The sequence below is a fragment of the Lepisma saccharinum genome, chromosome 24 (assembly GCF_977018435.1).
Source record: "Lepisma saccharinum chromosome 24, izLepSacc3.1, whole genome shotgun sequence".
NCBI lineage: Eukaryota > Metazoa > Arthropoda > Insecta > Zygentoma > Lepismatidae > Lepisma > Lepisma saccharinum.
Window position 1 is genome coordinate 56,231,334 of NC_139252.1, and position 23,973 is coordinate 56,255,306.

The 23,973-nt window shown below is 37.6% G+C and overlaps 1 protein-coding gene across 1 annotated transcript; it reads left to right on the forward strand.

The window, feature by feature from the left end:
• Window positions 1-340: 340 nt before the first annotated feature.
• On the forward strand, window positions 341-18,003 carry ND-PDSW (NADH dehydrogenase (ubiquinone) PDSW subunit). Its single transcript, XM_083110910.1, has 4 exons — window positions 341-702; window positions 9,424-9,559; window positions 13,065-13,204; window positions 17,729-18,003. The coding sequence occupies exons 1-4, from the start codon at window positions 603-605 to the stop codon at window positions 17,866-17,868; spliced, it is 516 nt and encodes a 171-aa protein (XP_082967036.1). The 5' UTR covers window positions 341-602; the 3' UTR covers window positions 17,869-18,003.
• Window positions 18,004-23,973: the final 5,970 nt, after the last annotated feature.

Below are 23,973 nucleotides of genomic sequence, written 5' to 3' on the forward strand. Positions count from 1 at the left end.
GAAAAGACCAATCTTAAAACAATTTTGTGAAAGTAATCGCTACAACTTCACAGTATGTGTTACAGACGTAATTGCATACATAGCATGATGAAATCACGATATGACAAAGACCGATTCTGCTACCACGCGCATCTATTTTAACGTTCCAGCAGAAAAAGAACGTGGCAGCAGACACTACCAAATTTAATTTCTCGTTAATCGATGCGCATGCTTCGCTGAACCCATGCTTTTTGTCCATGCTTACAAATACTATTATTTTCACAAGAAGAAGATTAATTTGTCCATAAGTAAAAGTACGAACCATACTTACCAACTAGCTTGAAAAATCTCTAATCTGCTAGCTGTGAAATTCTCTGGCGATTATAGGTGTTCTTTAGCGACTTGTTTGGAGGAATTACGTAATAGCTTTGTAGATCCGATACAATTTTAATTTATTGGTTGAACCTAAACTATTCTATGGTTGAACTTAACTGCGTGCAGTAGCAACTTTCTACATATTAGTTTTATATGGAGATTTAGCAACTTTAGTCAACTGGGTGTTGGCAACACTTGTGCAGACACAGACAGAAGGAAGAGAAATATATTTGCAGGAAATATTTTCAATGGGAGGCGATAATGATAATAATAATGGACGAAATCCTTTGGAAAGATTTATGTACTCTATGTATAGCGCCATTGAAGGGCCAGTAGTTTGGTTTAGAGGTAAATTTAAAGTTATTTATAACTAACACAAAATTAACCCTTTTTGGACTTTTTGCCTTTCTCCCCAACTGGGCACCTATTTTTTTTTTTTTTAATCATAAAACTTATTGCTCTGTGAGTTCACAAGCAGATAAATTATATGGCCGAAGTTAAAACTATGTAATGCCCCTATGTGCACGTGTGAATAGCTTAACCGAGTCAGATGTAATGTCTGAAAGTTACAACGCTTATACTTTGGGGTAGGTTAGGTTTGCTGAGATTATATGTGTTACATATCCATGCGAAATCCTCACGACAGCGACAACCTAGAAGCACGTTTCACGACAAAATTACTCAAAAGTGGATACTTTTATGTGGCTTGAAATTGCGAAAGTTTTTTTTTTTAACGAATTTACTTCCAAACTAATTTAATTCGGTACATTAACCTTTTATGGAACGAATTAAAAATTTGTTCAATTTTAGTAGGCTAACAACTTCAGTGATGAAAATTTTCACAAGGTACACTGAATTCGAGAGAGAGAACTTTTCATCATTGATCCTTGTTTTCGTGTTCTATAGTGAAACATAAAAAATGCGTCCCATATGTTGTATATTGGTCATGAGTTTACAATACCGGACCACTCTCCAATTTCTATAAAATTTCGCCTACTCATTAATTGAGACCTCCTAATCATGAATTCATCTAAGAATTGCCGGTCAGGCATGGAAATTGTAAAATAACGTGTAGAAGTTGTAGAATAACCTTGTTAAATACCACGATGATTCTCCATGCAAAGCAATTGACAACCATGTTTCTTTCGCATTTCTTTTTGCACAACAGTTTTCCTACCTTGTGTTCCGACGTCAGACGAGGAATGCCTAGAAGGTTAGGTTAGGTTCCATTAGCATAAATACAATGAAGAATTATTATTTAGGAATGTGGACTTGTTTGTATAGGTACGTTTGACAATGGTGTATTGCATGCTGAATTTTTCATGTTGGGAAAATGTCTTCTTCCGTGGACCTGCCGTTCTTACGGTAGGCTTATGTTACATTAGGAAAACATAGTTTATTTCGTTTTTCTCTACATTTCCATACTTGACAGCCAATTATTACATGCAGATTCGTGATTAGGAGGTCTCAAATAGTGAGTAGTCGAAATTTCAAAGCAATTGGAGAATGATCCGGTATTGTAAACTCGTTCCGTATATTGAATACCTTGAATGACTTTGATGTTAAGGTAAATATGCGATATTGGCCGAATGGATTTCTTCAAATTTACAGGAGAAACTACTTACTGAAATCAGTTTCTGTAACATTGTCGAAGTTCGTCGAGGTATTTTCTTTCGTGGAAACGGAAAACCACCAAAGAATGCTGCAGAACAAGAAATAATCACTTTTTATGTAAGGAACTTTTATTTTCTGACATTATGCCATTGTTTCCATTATGTACCTGCAGATGGCGCGAGTGTCGAAATTCTTACGAGAATTTTTTTGTATCTATGCTTACCTAACCCAACCCAGCCGGAAATGGTCGTGAATGTTTTTTGGGGCTATCCGTCAATGGTTTTTGGAGCTATCCATCAATGGTTTGTGGGGCTATCGTGAATGGTTTTTTGGGGCTATCTGTCAATGATTTGTGATGACATAATGAACATGAAAGTAGGTATTTTTCGGTGAAGAATGTTGAAACACTGCATACCCACCCCAAATCGACAAAACACAAGCACAACGCGTGATGATCCATGATGAGTGCACGCCATATTGTCTGTTACCCAAGCGGAACAAGGAATACAAATAATGACTCGTAATATGAAAAGTTGACACTATATTATGGAAAAAGTCATAACTTCACCTTAAAGAATCTTCCGCAATGCAGAATAGGTAAGTATCAATGCTAAAATTAATGAAATAAACGAGTGAGAGGTGTTCGGGTGATATCGCATATTTACTGATGATTATAAGGCATGACCTTTGCTAAAGGTACCCAGAAGGTAAACCTCACTTCCACACGCTACACTCCAGCAACTGCAGTGTTGCAGATTCCTTTGGTAACAGTTTCATACATCGGAGAAACATTTCTTCATTTTTACAACAGAAGCTACGGTAACATTATAGTGTAAGGTAAACAGATTTCTTCAAATTTACAGGAGAAAGTACTTACAGAAATCATTTTCTGTAGCGTTGTGGAAGTTTGTGAATCTAGTTTTGATCCATTTTAATGCGAATGCTTGTTGTTTTCTGTGAAAATCTCTGTCCAACATGCTGTTTCTGCTGCCGCCATTTGCCTTCTGCACGAGAATATAATGTTCCCTGTGTTAAGATGACACAACCCCATAGTTAGTGTTTCAGCCTCGCCGTGTTATCACTAGAACATGACGTGTCGAGTATTTTTAATTTTTTTAATTTTTTTTAACTATGCTTGCCTAACCTAACCTTAGGAAAAATGGTTTTTGGGGCTAACGTGAATGGTTTTTTGGGGCTAACGTCAATGGTTTGTAGGACTAACGTCAATGGTTTGTGGGGCTAATGTCAACGGTTTGTGAGGCTAACGTCAATGGTTTGCGAGGTATTAGCATAATTTCAAATCCGGGCACGAAATTAGGTATTTTCTGGTGAACGAGGTTGCAACACTGCATAAATCGACAAAACACTCGCACAACACACTGAACCAGTACGCTATTGCCGCCAAAATGTGTTACAGAGTCGAAATGACAAGTAACAGTAAGTACTCGTAAATGTAAGAAACAGACATTATCTTAGTTAGAAATGCATTATTTCACCTTAGGAAATGTTCCGCATTCCAAAATAGTACGTTAGAAATGTAAAAAAGTGCAAAATATATGATTTATAGGTGTCACTCCCATACTATAATAGTACCGAAGAAACTACTTACGGAAATGAGTTTCTCTAAGGTTTCCAACGTTAGTCGAGTTATTTTCTTTTGGCGTGGTATTTATTTGACCGCGAACCCCCCCTTTTTTTAACAATGCTTGCCTAACCTAACCTAACCTAACCTTATGGTAATGGTTCGTGGGGCTATCCGTCAGCTACTCGTGCATAATGTATAATTTGCACTTGTGACGAACACGATAGTAGGTATTTTTCGGTGAAGAAGGTTGGAAACACTGATATTCGAAAACAAAAGAAGTGATATCGCACCGTTACATGTGTTCGGTAGCACTTAGAAAATTGCGTTATTTTAGTAGAGAATGTGTTTGTTTTTGTGTATAAAGCATAATGGCATCTTGAACTATGTTCTGCAATACACGATTGGTAAGTACGAACCATGCGAAACACAAAATATCCGATTTTAATGTGTGTGCAATCTATGAATCTGGTACCGTTTCTTTTGTTTTATTGCGAATTCAACATGCTACAAATGCAATTTTAACATGGTTCGATTTCGATTTGCTTCTGTTAACACATACTGTGAAGTTTTAGTGATTACTAAAGATTTTGTTCAATATACGCTTTCGTAGTTAGGTTAGACATACCAGGTTTGGTTCTCTTACCATTTAAATAAAGTCCCTAATTGCATTTTACTAAGGTTCCAATTTACTTCTACATTAATTTCCACTAGTCTACGATACTTTCAGTCTCTTGTCAATGGAAAATACATTGTCCATGGGAAGCATGCACACTTGCGTAAGGCAATTTTTCAGTTCAGATTTGCAATTACTTTTGATCAAAAAAACGTCAATACACCTTAAGGAATGTTCTGCGAAGCAGATACGTAAGTACGAATGTCAAAAATTGACGAAACGAAGAAGTTATACGTGCCCGATGGATAGTAAATTTTTACCGCATCAAAAATTGTGTTTGTGTAAGAACTCTAAAGTCGAATCAAGATAAATAATTCAAAAATAAATTGGCCTCTCGTCGTCGCCTTGTAATCAAGGAGTCCCGGGTTTGATACTCGGTGGAGGCACAAGTGGTTCAGATCCCACTTTAAACTGTAGGTCCAGTACCGATTAGCCTTACTGTGCGTAAAGTGAACTTAAAACAACAAATCAATCGAATATCATCTTTCATATTTTGGATTCGTGCGACTTACTATCATATATAAGTATATAATGAAAATTTGTTATTTACTTACGTACAGTGAGTATATATTTGTCGAAGACAACGTTTCGGTGGCAACTGCCCCCTTCTTCAGGTCAAGAAGTCTGCTTTACGGAAATCCACAAAGCTTCGTCATTTAGAAAGGATATAGGTTTTTAGGTGGACAGGTTGAATGCTAGGATAACAAATAACTAAAACAGGATTATTCCCACATTTTAAAATCCCTTAAAACTGTTAAAACCAGTCTTTACTATCTGATCACAATTCACATGTTGACTGGTGTTGTGGATTTCCGTAAAGCCGACTTTTTGACCTGAAGAAGGGGGCAGTTGCCACCGAAACGTTGTCTTCAACAAATATATACTCACTGTACGCAAGTAAATAACAAATTTTGATTTTATGCTTACAAATATCATCTGCCATGTTTTCTGGGGAAGATTTGTCTGTTCACAGTCCTCTAGCCAATGTTCCCACAAGCATTGATGGAGAACAGTGTGTAAATATTGACGATACACCTCTCTTTCCACTCATATTTGAGGTGTGTTCGACTTACTCACGTTATGTATTAGAAGTACAATATAAAAATGTATATACTATGAAATACTTACGTTTGTGAGTTTCTGCTTTGCGAGAAAACGTTTCGGAATCCTACTGTTCCCTTCTTCAGGTTTTCGTCTAGGGCTGTATGATCACTACATAGTCATGTCAATTATAGTGCAGGACGCCTTAGAAAGATTGTTTCGCGGGCTTACAGCAGACGACAATTTGGGGGTGTGTCTGCGAGAACCAATCAGGTCTGCAAATGAGCGAGCCCGGTTGCCACAGCTAGCATGCTGCAACCTTTTAGAAGGGTGAGTGACCTCTGCCTCTTGCTACCTCGGCCTGTTTGTTCGGCTGAGGAGCAGACGACACGAGAGTATCGGCAATAGTGTGCGAGCGACGTCTGCTGTTAGCCCGCGAAGTGCTCTTTCTAAGGCCTCCTGCAATATAAGCCAAGGATTGAGGTGGCAGGTAAAACAGGATAAAAGTTGACTCAATATCAACTGATCCCATATACGTAAAACATACGTAATCCTAACTTTAAAAACCCCAAATCTAAAGAGTCCACTTCAGATGATCCTATAATAAATATATCAGTCAACAGATTCCTCGGGTGAACCAAACAAAATTACACAGTAACCCCCGTCTAGTTTGCTGCACTCTTTGACACTAGGTGTATCCCAGTGCCAGGCTAGTGCAAGGAAATGATGTTCAACCAAGTTGACAAACAGCAGGGTTCAAGTTCACAAGATTCAACAAATGCCTGCCTGCTGCTTTAAATGTTCATTTGATTAGTGAGCGCACACCACACTGTGCGCCACTCTGGAACATAGTGCAAACGGTGCAGACACCAAATCAACCAAGTAGATGAGTTAGCGTTGCACTTTGTAACCAACTACATGTTTGAGCGCAGAGAGAATAAAAAATAGTGTAGCAAACTAGATTGGGCTAGTTTGGACTTTGAAATATCATAAACATTCTGTACCTACCAAAGTGTAAAGCTGAACTGGTACTTTGGTATTATACAGACTACCTCATTTGTCTACGTTAGATTACACTGGGGAACAAAAAAAAGATTTTATTTTGCGGCATAAAGTTTAATAACAGTTTCAGCACACAAAACAGCTGTGATTGCCAATTGTATGATTGGTTCAGTTGAATTGACTCCAGTTATAAAAATAAACACACCATGGAAAATGTAGGAGGTAAAATTACTCTACGCTTTTCTCGGTAATATCAAAATTTGATAATGGGCTCAAATTCCCATAAGAAACTTATTTATTTATTTGTAAATTGTTGCTAGGCAACTTATGAAGCATTGCTAGGCAATATATCGGACACTCAACAAACCTTAAGGAAAAATACCAAAACATAAAACTGGTTTTAGAAAAAAATTGAATATGCTGAACATAAGTGGCTCGTGTGTGTGGATTTGAAGATGGTGATTTTTTTTTACTAGGACAGCAAAGTGGGTACACAAAGTATCCCTGTTTCCTATGTTTGTGGTATAGTTGTGCTAGAGAAAAGCATTAGACGATAAAAGTTTGGCCCCCAAGGGAAAATATTAGTGGGAAAAGCTAATATCATTCATGAACCGCTGATAGATAGGGACAAAATCATCCTTCCGCCACTGCATATTAAACTTGGGTTGATAAAACAGTTTGTCAAGGCCTTAGATACAAGTGGTGATTGTTTCAAATATATATGCCACACTTTTCCAGGACTAAGTATTGAAAAATTGAAGGCAGGAATCTTTGACGGACCACTACAAATTCGTACACTTATAAATGATGCCAATTTTACAACTTACATGTCTTACATCGAATCTGAGGCCTGGCTGAGCATTGTGTCCGTCGTCAAAAACTTTTTGGGGAATCACAGAGCAGAAAAGTACCCCGATATAGTTGGAAATATGTTGAAAAATGTTGAGAAATTGGGAGCTAAATTGGGAGTGTGAAGATACATTTTCTACATAGCCACATTGACAGATTTCCTGAGAACGTTGGTGATTTTAGTGAAGAACGGGGAGAAAGGTTCCATCAGGTTATAAGGATAATGGAAGAAAGGTACCAGGGACTGTGGGATCGCCACGTGATGGCCGACTACTGTTGGAATTTGCAGAGGGATTGTCCTAAAAAGCAATACAGCAGAAAATCGTATAGAAAACGTTTCACATAGTTTGTTACTTCATTGTGTACATATTTTCTTAATTATTTTGATCATAGGCCTATATAAATTTATTTTTATACGTAATAATGATTGTAATCACAAAACGAAATATTAAATTGTTGTTGGAAGTTGATTTATATGTATGTCTTATGTTTCCGCCATTTTGGTTTAGTTGCATTTATTTCATAAATTAGAGCCAATTCAGGAAATATATTATTATATCATTATTCAGCAGCATGGAATTGCCCTAAATTAGCTCTCAAACACTGTGCCGCAATTTCACTGTTCCCCAGTGTTATATTCCCCTCACAAACATGAGTCATTCGGTTAGGTTAGGTTCCATAAGTGGGAATGTTATTTGGCGGAATATATGTAGCGATCAGCGGTGGCTGAAATGATGTAGTCCGTATAATGCTAAAGTACCGCTGAACTATTAGCTTCATGATGATAACAATGGAATGTTCTGGCTGTACAGCCATTCAAATGTTGAAGGTTGATGCATTTACTCAACTTAAACCTGTTGACTTGAGTCTTTTTATTGACTCGTAAGAGCTGTATTATTACATGGAAACAGAATGTCTTCCATTCTACAATGTGTCCCGAAATAGTGTTTACGCTCTTTGAATGTTAATAACAAAGAAACTATTAAATATAACTTGACTGGACTTTTTATATTTGAAGCTGCAATGTCTACATTGAGTGTGTGTGTGAGCATGTGTAGGCATTCTGTTGTTTTAGTTCCATCACAGCCCACAAGGTGGCAGGCCAAGTGTCAAATAACCACCCAATTTAACACAGTTAGATTTCTACATCTGGGAAACTGAAGAACTGTGTGTACCCCACAAAGCCATGGTCATTTGATGACATGAAACATGCAATTGACACTTCCTGTGGAAACCATATCTGCTGTTTGTTGATTTCTCGATCTGTTCTAGCATTGCAGACAGTATTGCTGCCAATGAACATCTATAGCTTTAAGGTATGTGTCACGCAAAAAAGTTCATACTTGCTGTTATTAGTGTCCCCATTATTAACGTTCATAGAGTGTAAAAATTATTTTGGGACACTGTGTATGTATATCAATCCAAACTAAAGATAGTTTTATGATTATGAACTGTTTGCTCAGCAACATAAACTATAAGAAACATTAATGGTTAATTTGTACTAATTTGAATATTATTGCAACAGGAACTTAGTTGGTAGAGCATCTAGCTACTACATGGAAGACCCGGGTTTGAATCCTGGGGTAGGTATTTTTCCAGTCTCAAGTCACCCAGCCTCATACGAGTACCTGGGGGCAATCCTTATGCCAGTACAACTCATCCACTTGTACCGAGTGGCCAGAATTAAAGTTGGGCTGCTCAGAGCCCTCTGCCGCACATTCAAAGCATCGTGTTCTGCTGAAACTTGGTGTAGAGGCAGTGGAGACCATAACTGCAGATGGTATAATGTCCCCATATGTACATTACACATGAAAATATCACTTTAATGCTCTTAATAATAATAATAATAACAACAACCCATGGTATGACAGCCTTTGATGGTCAAGGTCTATCTACTGACTGCCTGTCTCAATCCCACATGCCTCAGCAGAGTAGTCAGCACGACAAACCCGTAGTCATCGTATGTTTCCATGACTGAGTTACGCTACTCATCTGTAGCTCCCCAACTTCCTCATGATGGTGACTGGCCACTGATCCCATACACTGGCTGAAATCTCAAGAGAAATGTCATGCTTCCCCCAGGAGACTCGAACCAACATACGTTCCAATGCCTGGCACCTTTGACTACAGGGTCATGGTGCAGAACCAAAATGTCACTATGAAAAACCTTTTTTTGAAATTACCTTCGCATTATGCACAGAAAGAGAGATGGGTGAATGATTGAGGGACTGAATATGTTTGAAGTAATTGTTACGAGAAATATTTACAAACTCTATGCTTATATTTTTCTTTATTTTATATTCAGAGAAAGTAGTTGTGCCAAATCAACAAACATACCCTTGGTATCATCAGAAGGTGCGCCGTGTTCCAACAATTGACGAGTGCTACACAGACGACATGATTTGTATTCATGAAGCCAATGAGCAGTTCAGGAGAGACAAGTAAGTCACTTGGCTTTGTACAGCCAACAGCAAATATAACAGCAGGCAAATTTTCCATCGCTATGTTCATTCTTTCTTTTTTTCTGCAAGATAAGCTTCAAGAATATACAAATATACAAAATAGACACAATTAAGTAGAGGACAATCTTTCCCAACAAAATTCCATTTCCTAAAAAATAATAGAATTAAGAAGAAGAAAAAGAAGAAACCAAAATAGTGATTAACACTTGCCAACTATTACTTTTGCGACTGATTGTACTTCAGCAGTCATGTCGTAGTGTAAATGCACTATCAAAAACAAGGGTAGAAAAGCCGGACCCTGTGGCCGAGTGGTTAGAACATTGCGCTGCGACGCTAAGGAACCCAGGATCGAATCCTGCTCAGGTTTGTAAATGTCCATTCATCAATTTCATCACTCATCCCCATCTTCACAACCAAGGGTAGAAAAATACAGGGTGCCCAGTTGCCATGCCTGAAAATTTTCACCTGGCCCCTAAATTTTAGAATCCAGTTTTTTTTTTAATAATAATTTGAGTTCCGTATGGAAATTTCCATTTCCTTTGTTAAGTAAAGAGTACAGTAGATGTTTTTTAATGTTTGTATTTCGTGTATCATTAAATCAGAATAATAAACACATTACTGTAAATTATTGCACTGTTGTTAGCCGATTTTTAAAATCTGCGATGATATGGAGGAGCCAGCCAGCTATATATTAGAATGTATCGCATACTTACATAAAGATTAAATACTGTCTTTTATTAATTAATAAATGAAATGTTTAAGATCACATATCCCCGGCCATCGTGGTGGAGTGGTTAGCACATCATACTACTATGCCAGAGGGTCCGGGTTTGAATCCTGGTCTGGGCCTGGATATGAGCGTTTATTCATCATGTTATCTCTAATCCCCATCTCAAGTTAGCCAAAAGTGGCACAAAAGCGAAGTAAAATAAAGCAAATCAATCAATCAATTAAGATCAAATATCAAAATATCTTTAGGCTAATTGTAGCAATGAGGGTGAATGATGATTACATGTAATTAAAGAAGGGGCATTCATATAGGAATACCCATATGGGAGCCAGTTGCTCAATGTGTTTTGCCTAAACTTTTTTGTAGTTTTCTTTAATTTTAAAGCACGGTTACACTGTTCAAAAACAATATGTCTTATTTGTTTAACCTTACCTTACGAGAAACCTTCATAGGTGTTTATTGGTTTTATACAGTGTGTCCAACTGTAATTTTCCATATTTTAAATAATTTCTCAACATCCTGCAAGCATTGACCTGGCTACAATTGATGTAAAAAAATCTAAATGCACTAAAAGAAAGCCAAAATAACAATGAACAAATAACTGGTGCATGAAACCAGTTTGATACATAGCATTGTTACTACAGTCAGAAATCTAACATACTTTACATGGACGTCTGCAGGATTTTTTCCAGGGAGGGGCAAGCAAGGTAATTTTTTCCAGGGGGGGCAAAGGACACATATTTTCCTCCAAAATAGTGATGCTCTCTCAAAAAACACTATTTCAGTCTGAAATTATCATGTTTCTTCAACGAATTTATAATAATTAACATAAATTACTGTGATTGAAATGAAACTATGTGTGAAATACATAATTTTTAGGTACACATTCATTTTCCAGGGTGGGGGGCGTGCCCCCCCCCCCTTGCGGACGCCCATGATACTTTACAAAATGCCAGGCCTATAAAGGTGGACAGAAAAATGTGTTGTTCTTGTCTGTGTTTTATACTTGAAATTTGTGAGAAATTTTGTGCTTTTTTTTTTTTTTTTGTTATTGTCTGTACACCCGGATACCATAGTGTACCTACTCTATGTGATCAAAAGTATCCGGACACACCGCGAAACGTGTTTATCATAGTGGGCGACACAGTACTGCCATCTACCGCATGGAACACACAGTCAGCGAACTCAGTAGTCTGCAGACAGTGTGAGACAGCAGTATTGGATGGTCTGAGGAACTCACAGACTTTCAACGTGGTCAGTTGGTTGGGTGCTACTTGTGTAGGAAGTCTCTGTGTGAGATTGCCACGCTCCTCAACATCCCTCTGTCCACTGTTTCCGATGTTATAGTGAAGGGATGTGTACAACCCAAAAGCATGCAGGCTAACCTCCCACGTTGACCTCCAGAGACCATCGAGTGTTTAAGAGGGTCGTACAGCATTATTGTCAATCATCCATCGCCACCATCACACAGGAATTCCGAACTGCATCAGGATCTACTCCAAGCACCATTACTGTTTGGCTCAAGGTGCGGCAACTTGGTTTCCATGGCCGAGCAGCTGCCCATAAGTCAAACATCACACAGACAAATGCCAAACGCCGCCTCGTGTTGTGCAAGAAGTGTCGAAACTGGACCATGGACAGTGGAAAACCGCTGTGTGGAGTGATGAATCACAGTACACAATGTGGTGATCCGATGGTAGGGTGTGGATGTGGCAAATGCCTGGTGAACGACATCTACCACCCTGTATAGTACCGACAGTGAAATTCGGAGGTGGCGGGGTTACAGTGTGGTCATGTTTCTCCTGGTGGGGGGTTTGGCCCCCTTGTTGCTTTACATGGCAATGTCACGGCACAAGCTTATGTTGAAATTTTAACAGCTTTCATGCTGCCTACCATCGAAGACCAGTTCGGGGATGACCATTGTGTCTTTCAACATGACCGAGCACCTGCCCATACTGCAGGGCTTGTGGGGGAGTGGTTTAACGACAACAACGTCCCACTAATGGACTGGCCTGTGCAGAGTCCTGATTTGAATTCCATAGAACATCTCTGGGATGTTTTGGAATGCCGACTTCGTGCTAGACCACACTGATCCACATCAATACCTCTTCTCATTTTGGCGCTCTGTGAGGAATGGGCTGCCATTCCTCAGGAAACTGTCCGGCACCTGATTGAAAGTATGCCTGTGAGACTGATTGAAAGTATGCCTGTGAGTGTGAACGCTGTCATCAAGGCTAAGGGTGGTCCAACACTATATTGACTGCCGGTGTTCCCGATGGAAGGTTGCCCAAACTTGTACTTTATTTTCTGGTGGGTGTCCAGATATTTCTGATCACATGGAGTATTTTTTATAACTGCATTGTACATACTGTTCTATAACTTATAAATTAGCCTACTAGCATTTCCAACATTGGTGGTGTTTTTTTTTATATTCCCTGCTATTTTATTATTTGAATATATGTGTGTGTGTGTATTTACATAGCTGTTGCCTTATAATCAAGATCTTCGAAGTTAAATCCCCTTCACTTTAAACTGCAGTCCCTATTCTATCTCACCATAAAGTGAACTTGAAACAAATTTTGACAAACGTTTCTTCTTACGTATGAACTGTATCAACAGGTTTAATTTTCTTTTGTTATTAAATGTCCCAAGTGTTACATAGATCTAAATCAGTTAGCGTATCAGTTAAGCCATAGTAACTTTTGCATTCTTCTTTCCGATTGGTGCTATAGAAAATGTGCATCTTCCTTCTAGGTTGGTGGACTCGGAAATTCTCAGCATCATGAGGAGGCGCTTTGAAGATTGTATGATGTTTGAAGGGCCAGATGGAAAAAATAAATGCAAAGGGCTGTATGAAGCTTACCAGAAAGCTGCTGAAAATTGGTTCATCAAATGTAAGTTTCATGTTCTCATTTGTCACTAATGTGGTTCACACTAGGGTGTGCAAAGTGGTTTTTTTTTTTCATTAATTGGTTATATAGTTCCATATATATAGAGTAGCTTCATTTGGTTATTATATCCCTTGTAGAAGCTGGAATCCCTCTACTTGTCGGCGAGATCAGATATACAAGGGAGTCGATTGAAAGCCTTAATTTGTTTTTGTTTCTTGTCTAGTAGATTTATGTATGTAGGGTTGCACAAGTTTACTGCATTTTAGAACAGACCTATTGCTGATCTACAGATATGTTCATCTTTGAGTTAGTGCCTGTATACCTTAAGAAGAATAAGTCTTTGGGTTCCACGTGCAGTCACTTATGAGCCACTGCAAAGACCTTTCCACCTATCTGCCTGCGAACTGATGCCATTGTTGAACTTTGTTCTCCATTAGTAAACTTGCTGGTGTGGTAAGCATACACAGAGATATTGAATTATCATTTGCCAAGAAATTTCTGTAAGTTTTAGGCTGACAGAGGGCAAGAAACAGCTCCTCTTCACTGGTGCAAGTGTATATAGGAGGTGCCATCTTTAAAATAACAAAAATTGCATTTTGAAGCTGACTTGATTAGTGTTGCAGCTGCGAGGTTGTTTTGTAAATAACAGTTGATGCTTCATGTAAATTACAGCTGCATATAGTCGGCCCTACAATTATTATTGGACTTTTGAGGTTTTCTTTGTACTCTTGTAATACATATCTCCTGAACTCAAGCACATTTGGTAGTTTCCAAGTGGAAGTTATGTCGAGTTTCTTTTCGGTAAGAACATTGCAGAACACTGCAATAGAGCGAACTCTGATCAACAACATGTTATCAGGAACAAATCCAGCTGGTGGAATGTGGAATCTCTCTGTCAGCCTGTGTGCTGTGAATATCATCATTTGCTTTGTTATGGGCTGATGTCATGTTGAAGAAGGATTTATATTCACTTTTGTGTAGATTGCCAAGGTGATACGTGGTAAGCCTATACTAAGTCTTGAGTGTTGATAAGTGTTATTGGTGTTATAGTGCTGCAGCACAAGTACACTTTACAAGAATGAATTTTTATATATTATTATTATGTGAAAACAAACTCATGCTAAAGAACTAATGCATGTGAATGCAAACTTTCTCAGGAGATGTGAATAATATATGGCAGTACAAGGACAACATTTCAAACATCTTTTGTGACAAAAGTACATGATTACTTGTAATTGTGAAATATTTTAGGTAAAATGAATCTATGTGCTTGAGTTACGGGGTCAAAAACAATATTACCCACAAGCAGCCTGCTTCCAGCTACACAGGCCATTTTTGAGCAGCAATAATGAAATAAAGGCACTGTACACCAAACCATATTTAAGAACAATTCTTGTGCAAATATTGCAGCAAAAATTAGTCTAGGAGCAAAATAATAATTATTATTTTGTTAATAATGTTATGTTATGTTTTGTTATGTTAATAATTATAATTATTAACATTCTAACCCTGTGCGTAACAGCCCATGAAGGGCCTTGGCTTACCTACCAGCTGCCGGTATCCCTCCCACGCTTTTGATTGTCACCTCTAAGCGTGGAGATCTTCAACCAGGATTGGAATAGTGGGGGGGGGGGGTCAGCCCGACATATCCCCAGCCCTTGTTGTAGGTCTACGCAACCAGATTACACTTACTCATTCGAAGCTCCCCAATTTCCTCACGATGGTGGGTTGCCACCGGTCCTGTACACAGGCCGAAAATTCCCGGCCTGGAGACTGAACCTGGGATCGAACCCTTGCCGTCCCGCAGCCGCCGTCCAAAGCCAGGTGCCAGAGACCGCACAGCCATGGAGGAGGACTATTAACATTCTATCCCCTTGTAAAAATTAAATTAGGAACATACAAGTTACAAAAATAGCAATTGTGCTATAATTTAATCAAAAATTAAGTATGAATACAAGAAATGGTGAACTTGATTATTTAAGGCAACCGATTCGCGTTTTGTTTTCTTGTAATTTGATCCCATGTCACTAATTAATTTCCTTTTGTTTACAACATCACTGAATATAATATAATCACGTCCTATTTTCACATGACAGCCAAATATAGCCTCCCTTATTCCATAATGGTATGCTGTTGCCTTGTTCTCAAGGGATCCGAAGGTATGTAATGGTTCAGATCCCTCTTTAAGCTGTAGGGCCAGTCCCAATTAGCCTGAAGATGACTTAACCCTTAGACACTGAGGCTGATTTTCCAGGTATTTGCACTAACGCTGAGCGTGAAATTTGAAATTCTGCATGCTTCTAAATGAAATTTTATATTTCTGGCGCTATGAAGTACAAATGATACCTCATTTTGTTCAGCATACTTTGTGCTATAATCCTGATCAAAAAAATTCTAATCAGTTAGAAGAAGAAGAAAAATTGGAAAGTAACTATTTTTTGCATGAAATTTTAAATTCATCGGACCCCCACGCAGGCTATGCCAGGACGTCAATTTCCAAAAGGTACCCGCCTGGTATGTTTGCCATTGATGTGGAAAAATTTACACAATTATTTGTAATACTTTCGAAGAAAAATAATATTTTTCAATATAGAGCAAAAAAATTCGAAGCTCCAAAAAACAATTTGTTATCTTACCTTGACCCCACCTGGCTGCCCCAAAAAATCAAAATTTTTCGGACATCGCTCCCCCCCCCCCCCACTCCCCACAATAGTAACAATGAAATTAAACTTTACTAACTGTTAATTACATACCTCTAGACTCATGCAGAACTCAAAACGTGTATCTCCGATCATTATCCAAGTTACAGTATGTTAAAAAAGTAACATACTACGAGAAAAAAAACTGCTTGTGACACTGGTGTGTAACTGTTAAGATGAGCAATTATTTTTTTGATTCTGAAATGACATTTTTAGGTTACAGCGTTTCTAAAATGTGAAGAATGTGTAATTTTCAAATTGTATGGAACTTGCATGGTAATGAACATATTTTTGTCGGGACCTCCCATCGTTCATTGTTCCAATGTTACACTCATTTGAAATACATGTGGTCACTCTACCAGATACCTTCGGCCAGGCATGGGCTCACTTGCTGACCTCCATGGCATAGTGGCTAGGGATCCCAGCCTGAGCATGGGTGTTTTTATTTGATTATCTGTTCATAAATTCCATCACATCGTCACTCATTCTCATCATCGTGATTAGCCATAAGTGGCAGAAAAGTAGTGCTAAATAACAAGGATCAAACCAATCCAAGCATGGACTCACCCTTTCCAAAACTTTTCAAAATTATCTGGAAATAATGATCAGTTCATCGAGGATTTTTTAAAAAATATTTTATGGCACATACAGTATATTGAAGATGATATTTTAATGTGCAAGGATCCAGAAAGAATCACCAACTAATATGATGTAATAAACAGTTTTCATAAATGCCTACAGACTACTTAAAGTCTTCCCGTCGGTACTCTCAGAATTGTTCTGCACCCTTCATGAGTTAAGGCTGTGATGAAGAATGCCCTGTTAAGCTAACAATAGCAATTGTGCACAGAACAGAAGAGAGAAAGTGTTAAATGTGTGTGTAAGAAAGTGTCATGCACAATTGACATAGTTGAGAATATATATATTTACATATACCAGGTGTGCCGGTTAATAATTCTTAATTGATCTGAAAGAAAACAAGTGTATCTGGGGAGAAAGGTAACAAATGCTTTATTCAAAGTATGCGCCATCGCTAGCTATACATTTTGCCCATCTGTCCGTCAAATTGTGGATGCCCTACCAGAAAAATCGTTCACATTTTGAGGTGATCCAGTCAGCAAGCCATTGTTAGACATGTTCGTAATTGTTGAAGTGTTGCTGGGAAATTGAGTGAGACATCAATGAAAACAAGTGGTAGTCCGAAGGGACTAAGTCTGGTGTGTATGGCGGGTGGGGCAAGAATTCCCAGCCAAGTGGAGAAATGGTGTCTCTGACGCCTTTCGCTGTGTGTGATGAGGCGTTGTCATGCTGCAAAATCACTTTTCCGTGTCTTGTCGTCCAATCTGGATCTTTCCCATGGCATGAGGACCTCATTAATCTGAACCCCTATATGCCAGACCTCGCTTTATTTGGACAGGCCAAAAAAAAAAAAAAAAAAAAGCAGAATGCAAGGTTTTTAAGTGTGGCTAGAAGTCAACAAGAGAACTTCCCAAAGAAAAGGCAGTCAACCACTGATGATTCTGTTTCCCGCAGACTTTGTACTGTACTATATAGTGTATTTAGGCCTATGCCCTTTAAATACACCATAATAAACTTTTTGTTGCTATAAACGGAGTTTTAATGCACTTTCTACTGTTCTTTTAGGTTATTTCAGTTAATCCGGACTTTCCTTAAACCGGTCAACTTATCCCCCCATTAGTCCGGATTAATTAGGTTTTACTGTACTTAGATATTTTGCACTGGCACAGGAACAGCTACATATTTATGAGAAGGAGTAAAGTTACGGGATATGAAATCATTACAAGGTAAACCACATTTGTTATTTCAGATGGTGACCTGGGTGGAAAGGGGACGGTTGTGAAGGCATTCATGAAGCAGAAACATAGATTGTTGTGGGAACGCCGACATGGCCCTGTTGGAACAGGAATGCGCACTGGTGATGTCACATCTGAAGAGCAGCTTGAGTGAGGTAGAAGTCCGCGATACAGTAGCAGCATAGAGATGTACAGTACTGGTCCTCGGTTATCAAGTGTGAAATAAAATTTGCACCATTTTGTTGTTTTGTATGATAGTTTGTTTAAATAAAAAGAAATCAGCATGTTATTGGTTTTTTCGGAAAAAAATTGAAAGTTTCCTACTATGGTGCCGATTAAAAGGGAAAAAGATGAACTCTAGTGCAATGCCCCTATGCTTCTGAATTCCGATCAGAGCCATGGGAATCCAGAAGGGTGGGGACAAGGGAAACAAATCCACTCTTGGAATTGAATGTTAGCTAAGAATTTCATTTCACTCACGGGATGTTCTTTTTGAAGGCTCCCAAATATGATCCTCTCCTCCATGTAGTTATACCTGCACTGTATTCTTGCAGATGATTGAGGCTCTGGCATCTGAACCCACAGCCAGTTTAATTTCCATTGCAAATAATTCGTCTTTTTTTAAATTTCACAACAATGTTAATCAAACAATAAGGATTTCAGAAGAAAATGTGCCAACATACTTCATTCATATTTTAGTCAGCTAATAAATTAATAAAATATTGTTAGCTGAATCCTTGTGGCCGAAAACATGATTTACTAAAATTTGAATTCAAGTATTTTTAAAATGAACTTGGGTATATGATCTATCTTACCCAGCAATAGAAGTGATGGCTTTTTACTGAACTTTTTCTGAAATGTTTATGAATGGCTACCGGATTTTATATTTTAAAATTAACTCCAAATCTAAGAATCTAGAGTCAAAATATCATTGAACCAAAGAACCAAATTTGTACCCAATGTTTTTTTCTTAGTTGTAACTGGATTGAAAGCATGCCTTTATAATTACATTTGTTGGTATATTTATACAGTCCATCTGCTATGAATTATGTGACCTTCCGGCACCTGCACGATGTAAAAAACAATTTCTTTTGTTCCGAGCCTGTGAACTGGACAAGAGCAAAGGTGCAACCATTGTCGCATACAGGTCAGTGGCGACTCGTGGTTCAGAATGTTGGTGGTTGCAGCGAATATATATTGTATATTCCTGCATCATTATATAATATAGTATAACTTAATTTGTATATATTTATAATGTAATTATATGTATTTATAATTTTATGTGTGAGTGATACGCGACACTTTCGAGGAGTGCAATTAATAATCATCATACAAAATTTGAAGTTTCCATTTATTCGGCAGCAGTATTATGCAGAATTGTGTTTTTACGTAAGAAGTACTTTAATGTTCTGACTCAATTGTTAAATATTTTGACTGAAAACTCTGATGAATCAATGCTTGTAATTGGACTGGAATACTCATCCAATAATATTAATCAGTATATGGAACAGTTTATAATTGTTACAAATGGAGGCACAATGGTTCGGATCCCACTTTAAATTATAGGTCCATTCTCGATTAGTCTTTCTGTGCATAAAGTGGATTTAAAAAACAACAAATCAAATCAAATTGTTACAGGTTTCAAGTATTGGTATCGGTATCACACATAATTTAAATTAGGTTCAGAACTCCCCCAATATTTATCTTTGCCTAACGTGAACATTTTCTCTGTTGCTGGTCCATCCTCTTCTTCCCTCACCTGCCGGGGGATCTGAAATGGGTCGCCTGACCTTGGTGGGTGTGTTGTAAATCCATTGCAACGACCAAGCCGACAGAAGCAGGGAATAGGAAGAACAGCGTTGAACGTTGCTCCAATACTCCTCGTTCTAGACTTCTAGAGATCAGGCCGTTGCTCCTGCTTAGCAATGCGTACCTGTGCGTCTACTCGTACACTGAAATTTCGCAGGTTGCCTCCTTTTTTTTAACGGATCATGATGGAATTTGCTTTGTGAAGCAATGAAAGGCAAAATTGTTTCTTTATGTTCAATATATTTAATAGGAAAACAAATGAAAAATATACTAACAAAAAGTATGAAATTTCATTGTAAAATATCCGGTCGTTGAGCACATTGTCTATGCATAGTGTTTGGGACTCAAAATCCATGTTTCGGATAGTATTGAATATCATACATTTTGTTTTATTGTTGTTTATTTTTAATCTCTGTGAAGTTAGGTATTGTGCCAGTTGGTTTATGGTGATATAAGAGTTTATTCAAATTCTTATAATATCATGGCATAATAAAGTCCCTAATCCCTATTATCTCATTTAGAGACAATGCAGTACAAAAATGAAGCAAACAATCCTTGAACGGTTATTGTCTATCCTGTAACAAAGGAGAATTTACCTTTAAGGTCAAATCAACCTGGGAAACGATTAAGAATCAAAATGTACAAACAAAAACAATGTGTTACTATGGAAAACTGAGGAAGCAACATAATTTTGTCAGTTCATTTGTGGAATGTGTCTTGTGCAGGTGTGTGCTTCAAATTACGGATAAAGAAATATGTCGAGGAATAATTAATATAGGAAAATCTTCAAGTATGGGTTACGACTCCCTTCAGGACGTCATTCCAGGTATGTTTATTATTATTATTTTTATTAAAGACTTTGAAATATGCTCTATAGCAGCGGTGGCCAAACTTTTTTGGTTTGAGAGCTAATTCACATTTCAAGAATCAGTGGCGGTCTCCTTATCTTATTAGACCTAGCAAGGAGAGCCTAAAAAAGGAAGCAAAGGGCCAATACCATAAAATTGACATTGATTATTTTATTTTATGTATGTATTTATTTACTTATTTATTTATGAAATAAGTTTTGGCTTCAGTACTGTGGGCCTGACACCTGTTTTAAGCTGTATCTCCCCAGTTCATTATTAGCATCATCTTTTCATCCTTCTAATGAGAAGGTATTTTTTTTTACATAAACATAATTACTACAATTTTATTCTTTCATAAACACTCATTTTAACAAAAGTATTTCACATGTTGCCGGGCATCAGTAAAAAAAAAACTACACAACTATTTTGTACTTTTCAGCAGTCAGTTCACTTGTTTCCGGACACTTGACACTGCATTCTGCCAATTAGTTTATCATGTTGCAAGTCATATGACGTTATTGCTACTGTCAAGCAGGAAATCAAGTGATCATCAGTTAATCGAATCCTCTCCTTTGATTTTATTGCATTCATTGTAGAGAGCGCTGACTCACATAGATATGTAGATCCGAAAAATGCAGTAAAATAAAACGCCACTTTGCGAATATTTGGATAGAATAGTTTCCAGATTTCTGATACGTTGCTATCAGTTGCTCTTGCTTTCAAGTAAATGGCAACTTCAAGAAAGAAATTAACTGTTACAACAAATGAAAAAAACATTGACGTTGTGGATAACGCTCTTGGTACAGCAGTCGAGCTGCTCTTCCATTCCCTTCTGCTGCGCCATACTCAAGTATCATGTTCGTGTATTCTGCAAACATGTACTCAACCATGTTCATCTGAGACATTCACGTGGATGGGGCTCCAGGTAGGATACCGTGGCAGGGTAGACATCACGTGCCATCAGGTGTTCATTTGATGTCATATAATCCCTACCAGGTTGCATACCAACACAGGCACATTCGACACATCCACTGGATATATTTATATGTCCATCCAAAATACATTCATAATGGATATTCCGTGGATTATCACTGGATCTGTTATGGACATCGCTGCTAATGGGTTAATCTGAGTGGGAATCTTATTTGGACATTTATCTAATTGTGAATGAGAAAATGTTATATTCTAGGGACCAGAATGAAAGTGTTCCTTTGAATCAATATTTGTTAATCTCAGTTTGGAATTAACTTATTGCTAGAGTAGATACATTTTGACTTTCCAGTAAGTAATACACTCGTAGTGTGAAATGAAAGTAATGAGACGACCGATTTGTTACGAGCAACTAAGTGTAGAGGCGGTGGAGGTGTTGGTGCTAATTGCTTTAGGGAGCATCTACAACACAATGTTATATCAGACAACACCTAAGACGTGACCAGAATGGAAGTGCTCTTTGGAGTGAATGTTTAAAATTAGGAACGGACAGTTCTAGAGTCTGTTTGCTTTGTGCTTTATGACTTTCGTCGGTAGACTTTGGATTTCTTTGTGTTTGTCCTTAGATCTAACTTATTACCGTTTTCCGATTTTAAAATTCCTGTTTCGATTACTCACACCTCAGATCGAGCTTTTTGTATTCATAGGTCTCAGAACATTTTTTTTCGTATACTTCAATTTCGGTGAAGGTACATATATATATATTTCCATCCATCAAGAGACTATATGGCCCTAATATGTCATAGTAGTGAATGCACAGCTGTTATTCATAACCTAAAACAAAAGAGATTATCCAATATAAAGTACCCTGCTTCTAACTTGCTCTTGCAACATTACAAACTGTTAATAAAATAGCATATGTAAGTTGGAATACAACACGACGTACACCTTCTGTGTTTCAAATCCATCACAAATTACACAACAAATTGATTTGTATGAATGCAAATAAATTTATAAAATGTATGTTTTTCCAATATGTAAAATTGATATTGCCAGGAGGGGCAAGGAAATTGATAAATCTTTCCTAGTCGTCGTTCATAATGTCAAGCCGTTTTGAAATTTACGAAAACTTACTGCCATACATTCATCATACTTTCCTTTTCATTTTTATAAGACCTAGTATTTCTGGTTTTTTCAAACACGCACTTTTCAAGTTTTTGTTGTTAACGGTCACCTTATCTATGGCAGATGGAAAAATGAAAATGTGTGTAGAGCTTTTAGAAACTCTCCCAAGTTTGCTTCGCTAAGTAGTTTTGTTCCAAATTACAATATTTAAATATCTGTGTTTGCCAATTTTGCAAGCACACGTTTTAACCAGCTTTGTTTCTTGGTATGAAATGACAGTAAGATTAACAGTATCAAAGTTACGACTATTTGTCCCCTGCGAGTTGGGAACAAAATTTTAATAATTAATTCCTTCCCACATCCAAGAACATATAATATTTCCGAAGGTTTAGAAATACACATCTAAACGAAATCCTGAGAGTGGTGAAATGATGTGGACATGAATGAAATCATTCCGACTCAATTATTATTGACAATACAGAAGGGATGAATATTAAGATTAGACTATTTTCCCAAATTAGATCACCTTACTGTTGTGATGAAAACATGTAACTGGGCCAATTCCTACGTGATGCGGTGGTGGTGCGAGGAGGATATCCGGTATTTCGGAACGTCTAGAACACGACATTGTGTCAGAGTACATCTCTGAAATTGACCAGAATGAAAGTATTTCTTTGAGTGAATATTTGGTAATCTCAGTTTTCAATTAAGTTATTGCTAAAGTAGATACATTTTAACTTTCCGGTAAGTTATTAAACTGTATCATAGTGTGAAATGAAAGTAATGAGACGACCGATTTCTTTGACGAGTAGCTATGCGTGGAGGGGTTGGTGCTAATTGCTTTAGGGAGCATCTACAACACAACGTTATATCACACAACACCTAAGACGTGACCAGAATGGAAGTGCTCTTTGGAGTAAATGTTTAAAATTAGGAACTGACAGTTCTAGAGTCTGTTTACTTTGTGCTTTATAGCTTGCGTAGGTAGACTTTGGATTTCCAGTACTACATGGTTTCTTTATGTTTGTCATTATCTCTAACTTCTTACAGTTTTCCAATTTTAAAATTCCTTGTTTCGATTACTCACACCTCAGATCAAGCTTTTTGTATTCATAGGTCTCTACTGTCTCAGAACATTTTTTTTCGTATACTTCAATTTCGGTGAAGGTACAGATATATATTTCCTTCCATCAGGAGACGAAATGGCCCTAATATGTCATAGTAGTAAATTCACAGCCATAATTCATACACTAAAACAAAGAGATTATCCAATATAAAGTACCCTGCATCTAACATGCCTTGCCACATTACAAACGGTTAATAAAATAGCATATGCAAATTAGAATACAACACGCTGTACACCTTCAGGGTTTCAGATCCATCAAAAATTACACAACACCAACATAAAACATTAAATTTCGATTGTCGGTGTTTAATCGTTTCACCGGTATTATGGTATACAATATCTGGTATTAGGAGCTTGGTACAAAACAAAATTTTTGTGGTGCATTTGGGTACAAAAGAAGTACAATTCGATGTCAGTATCA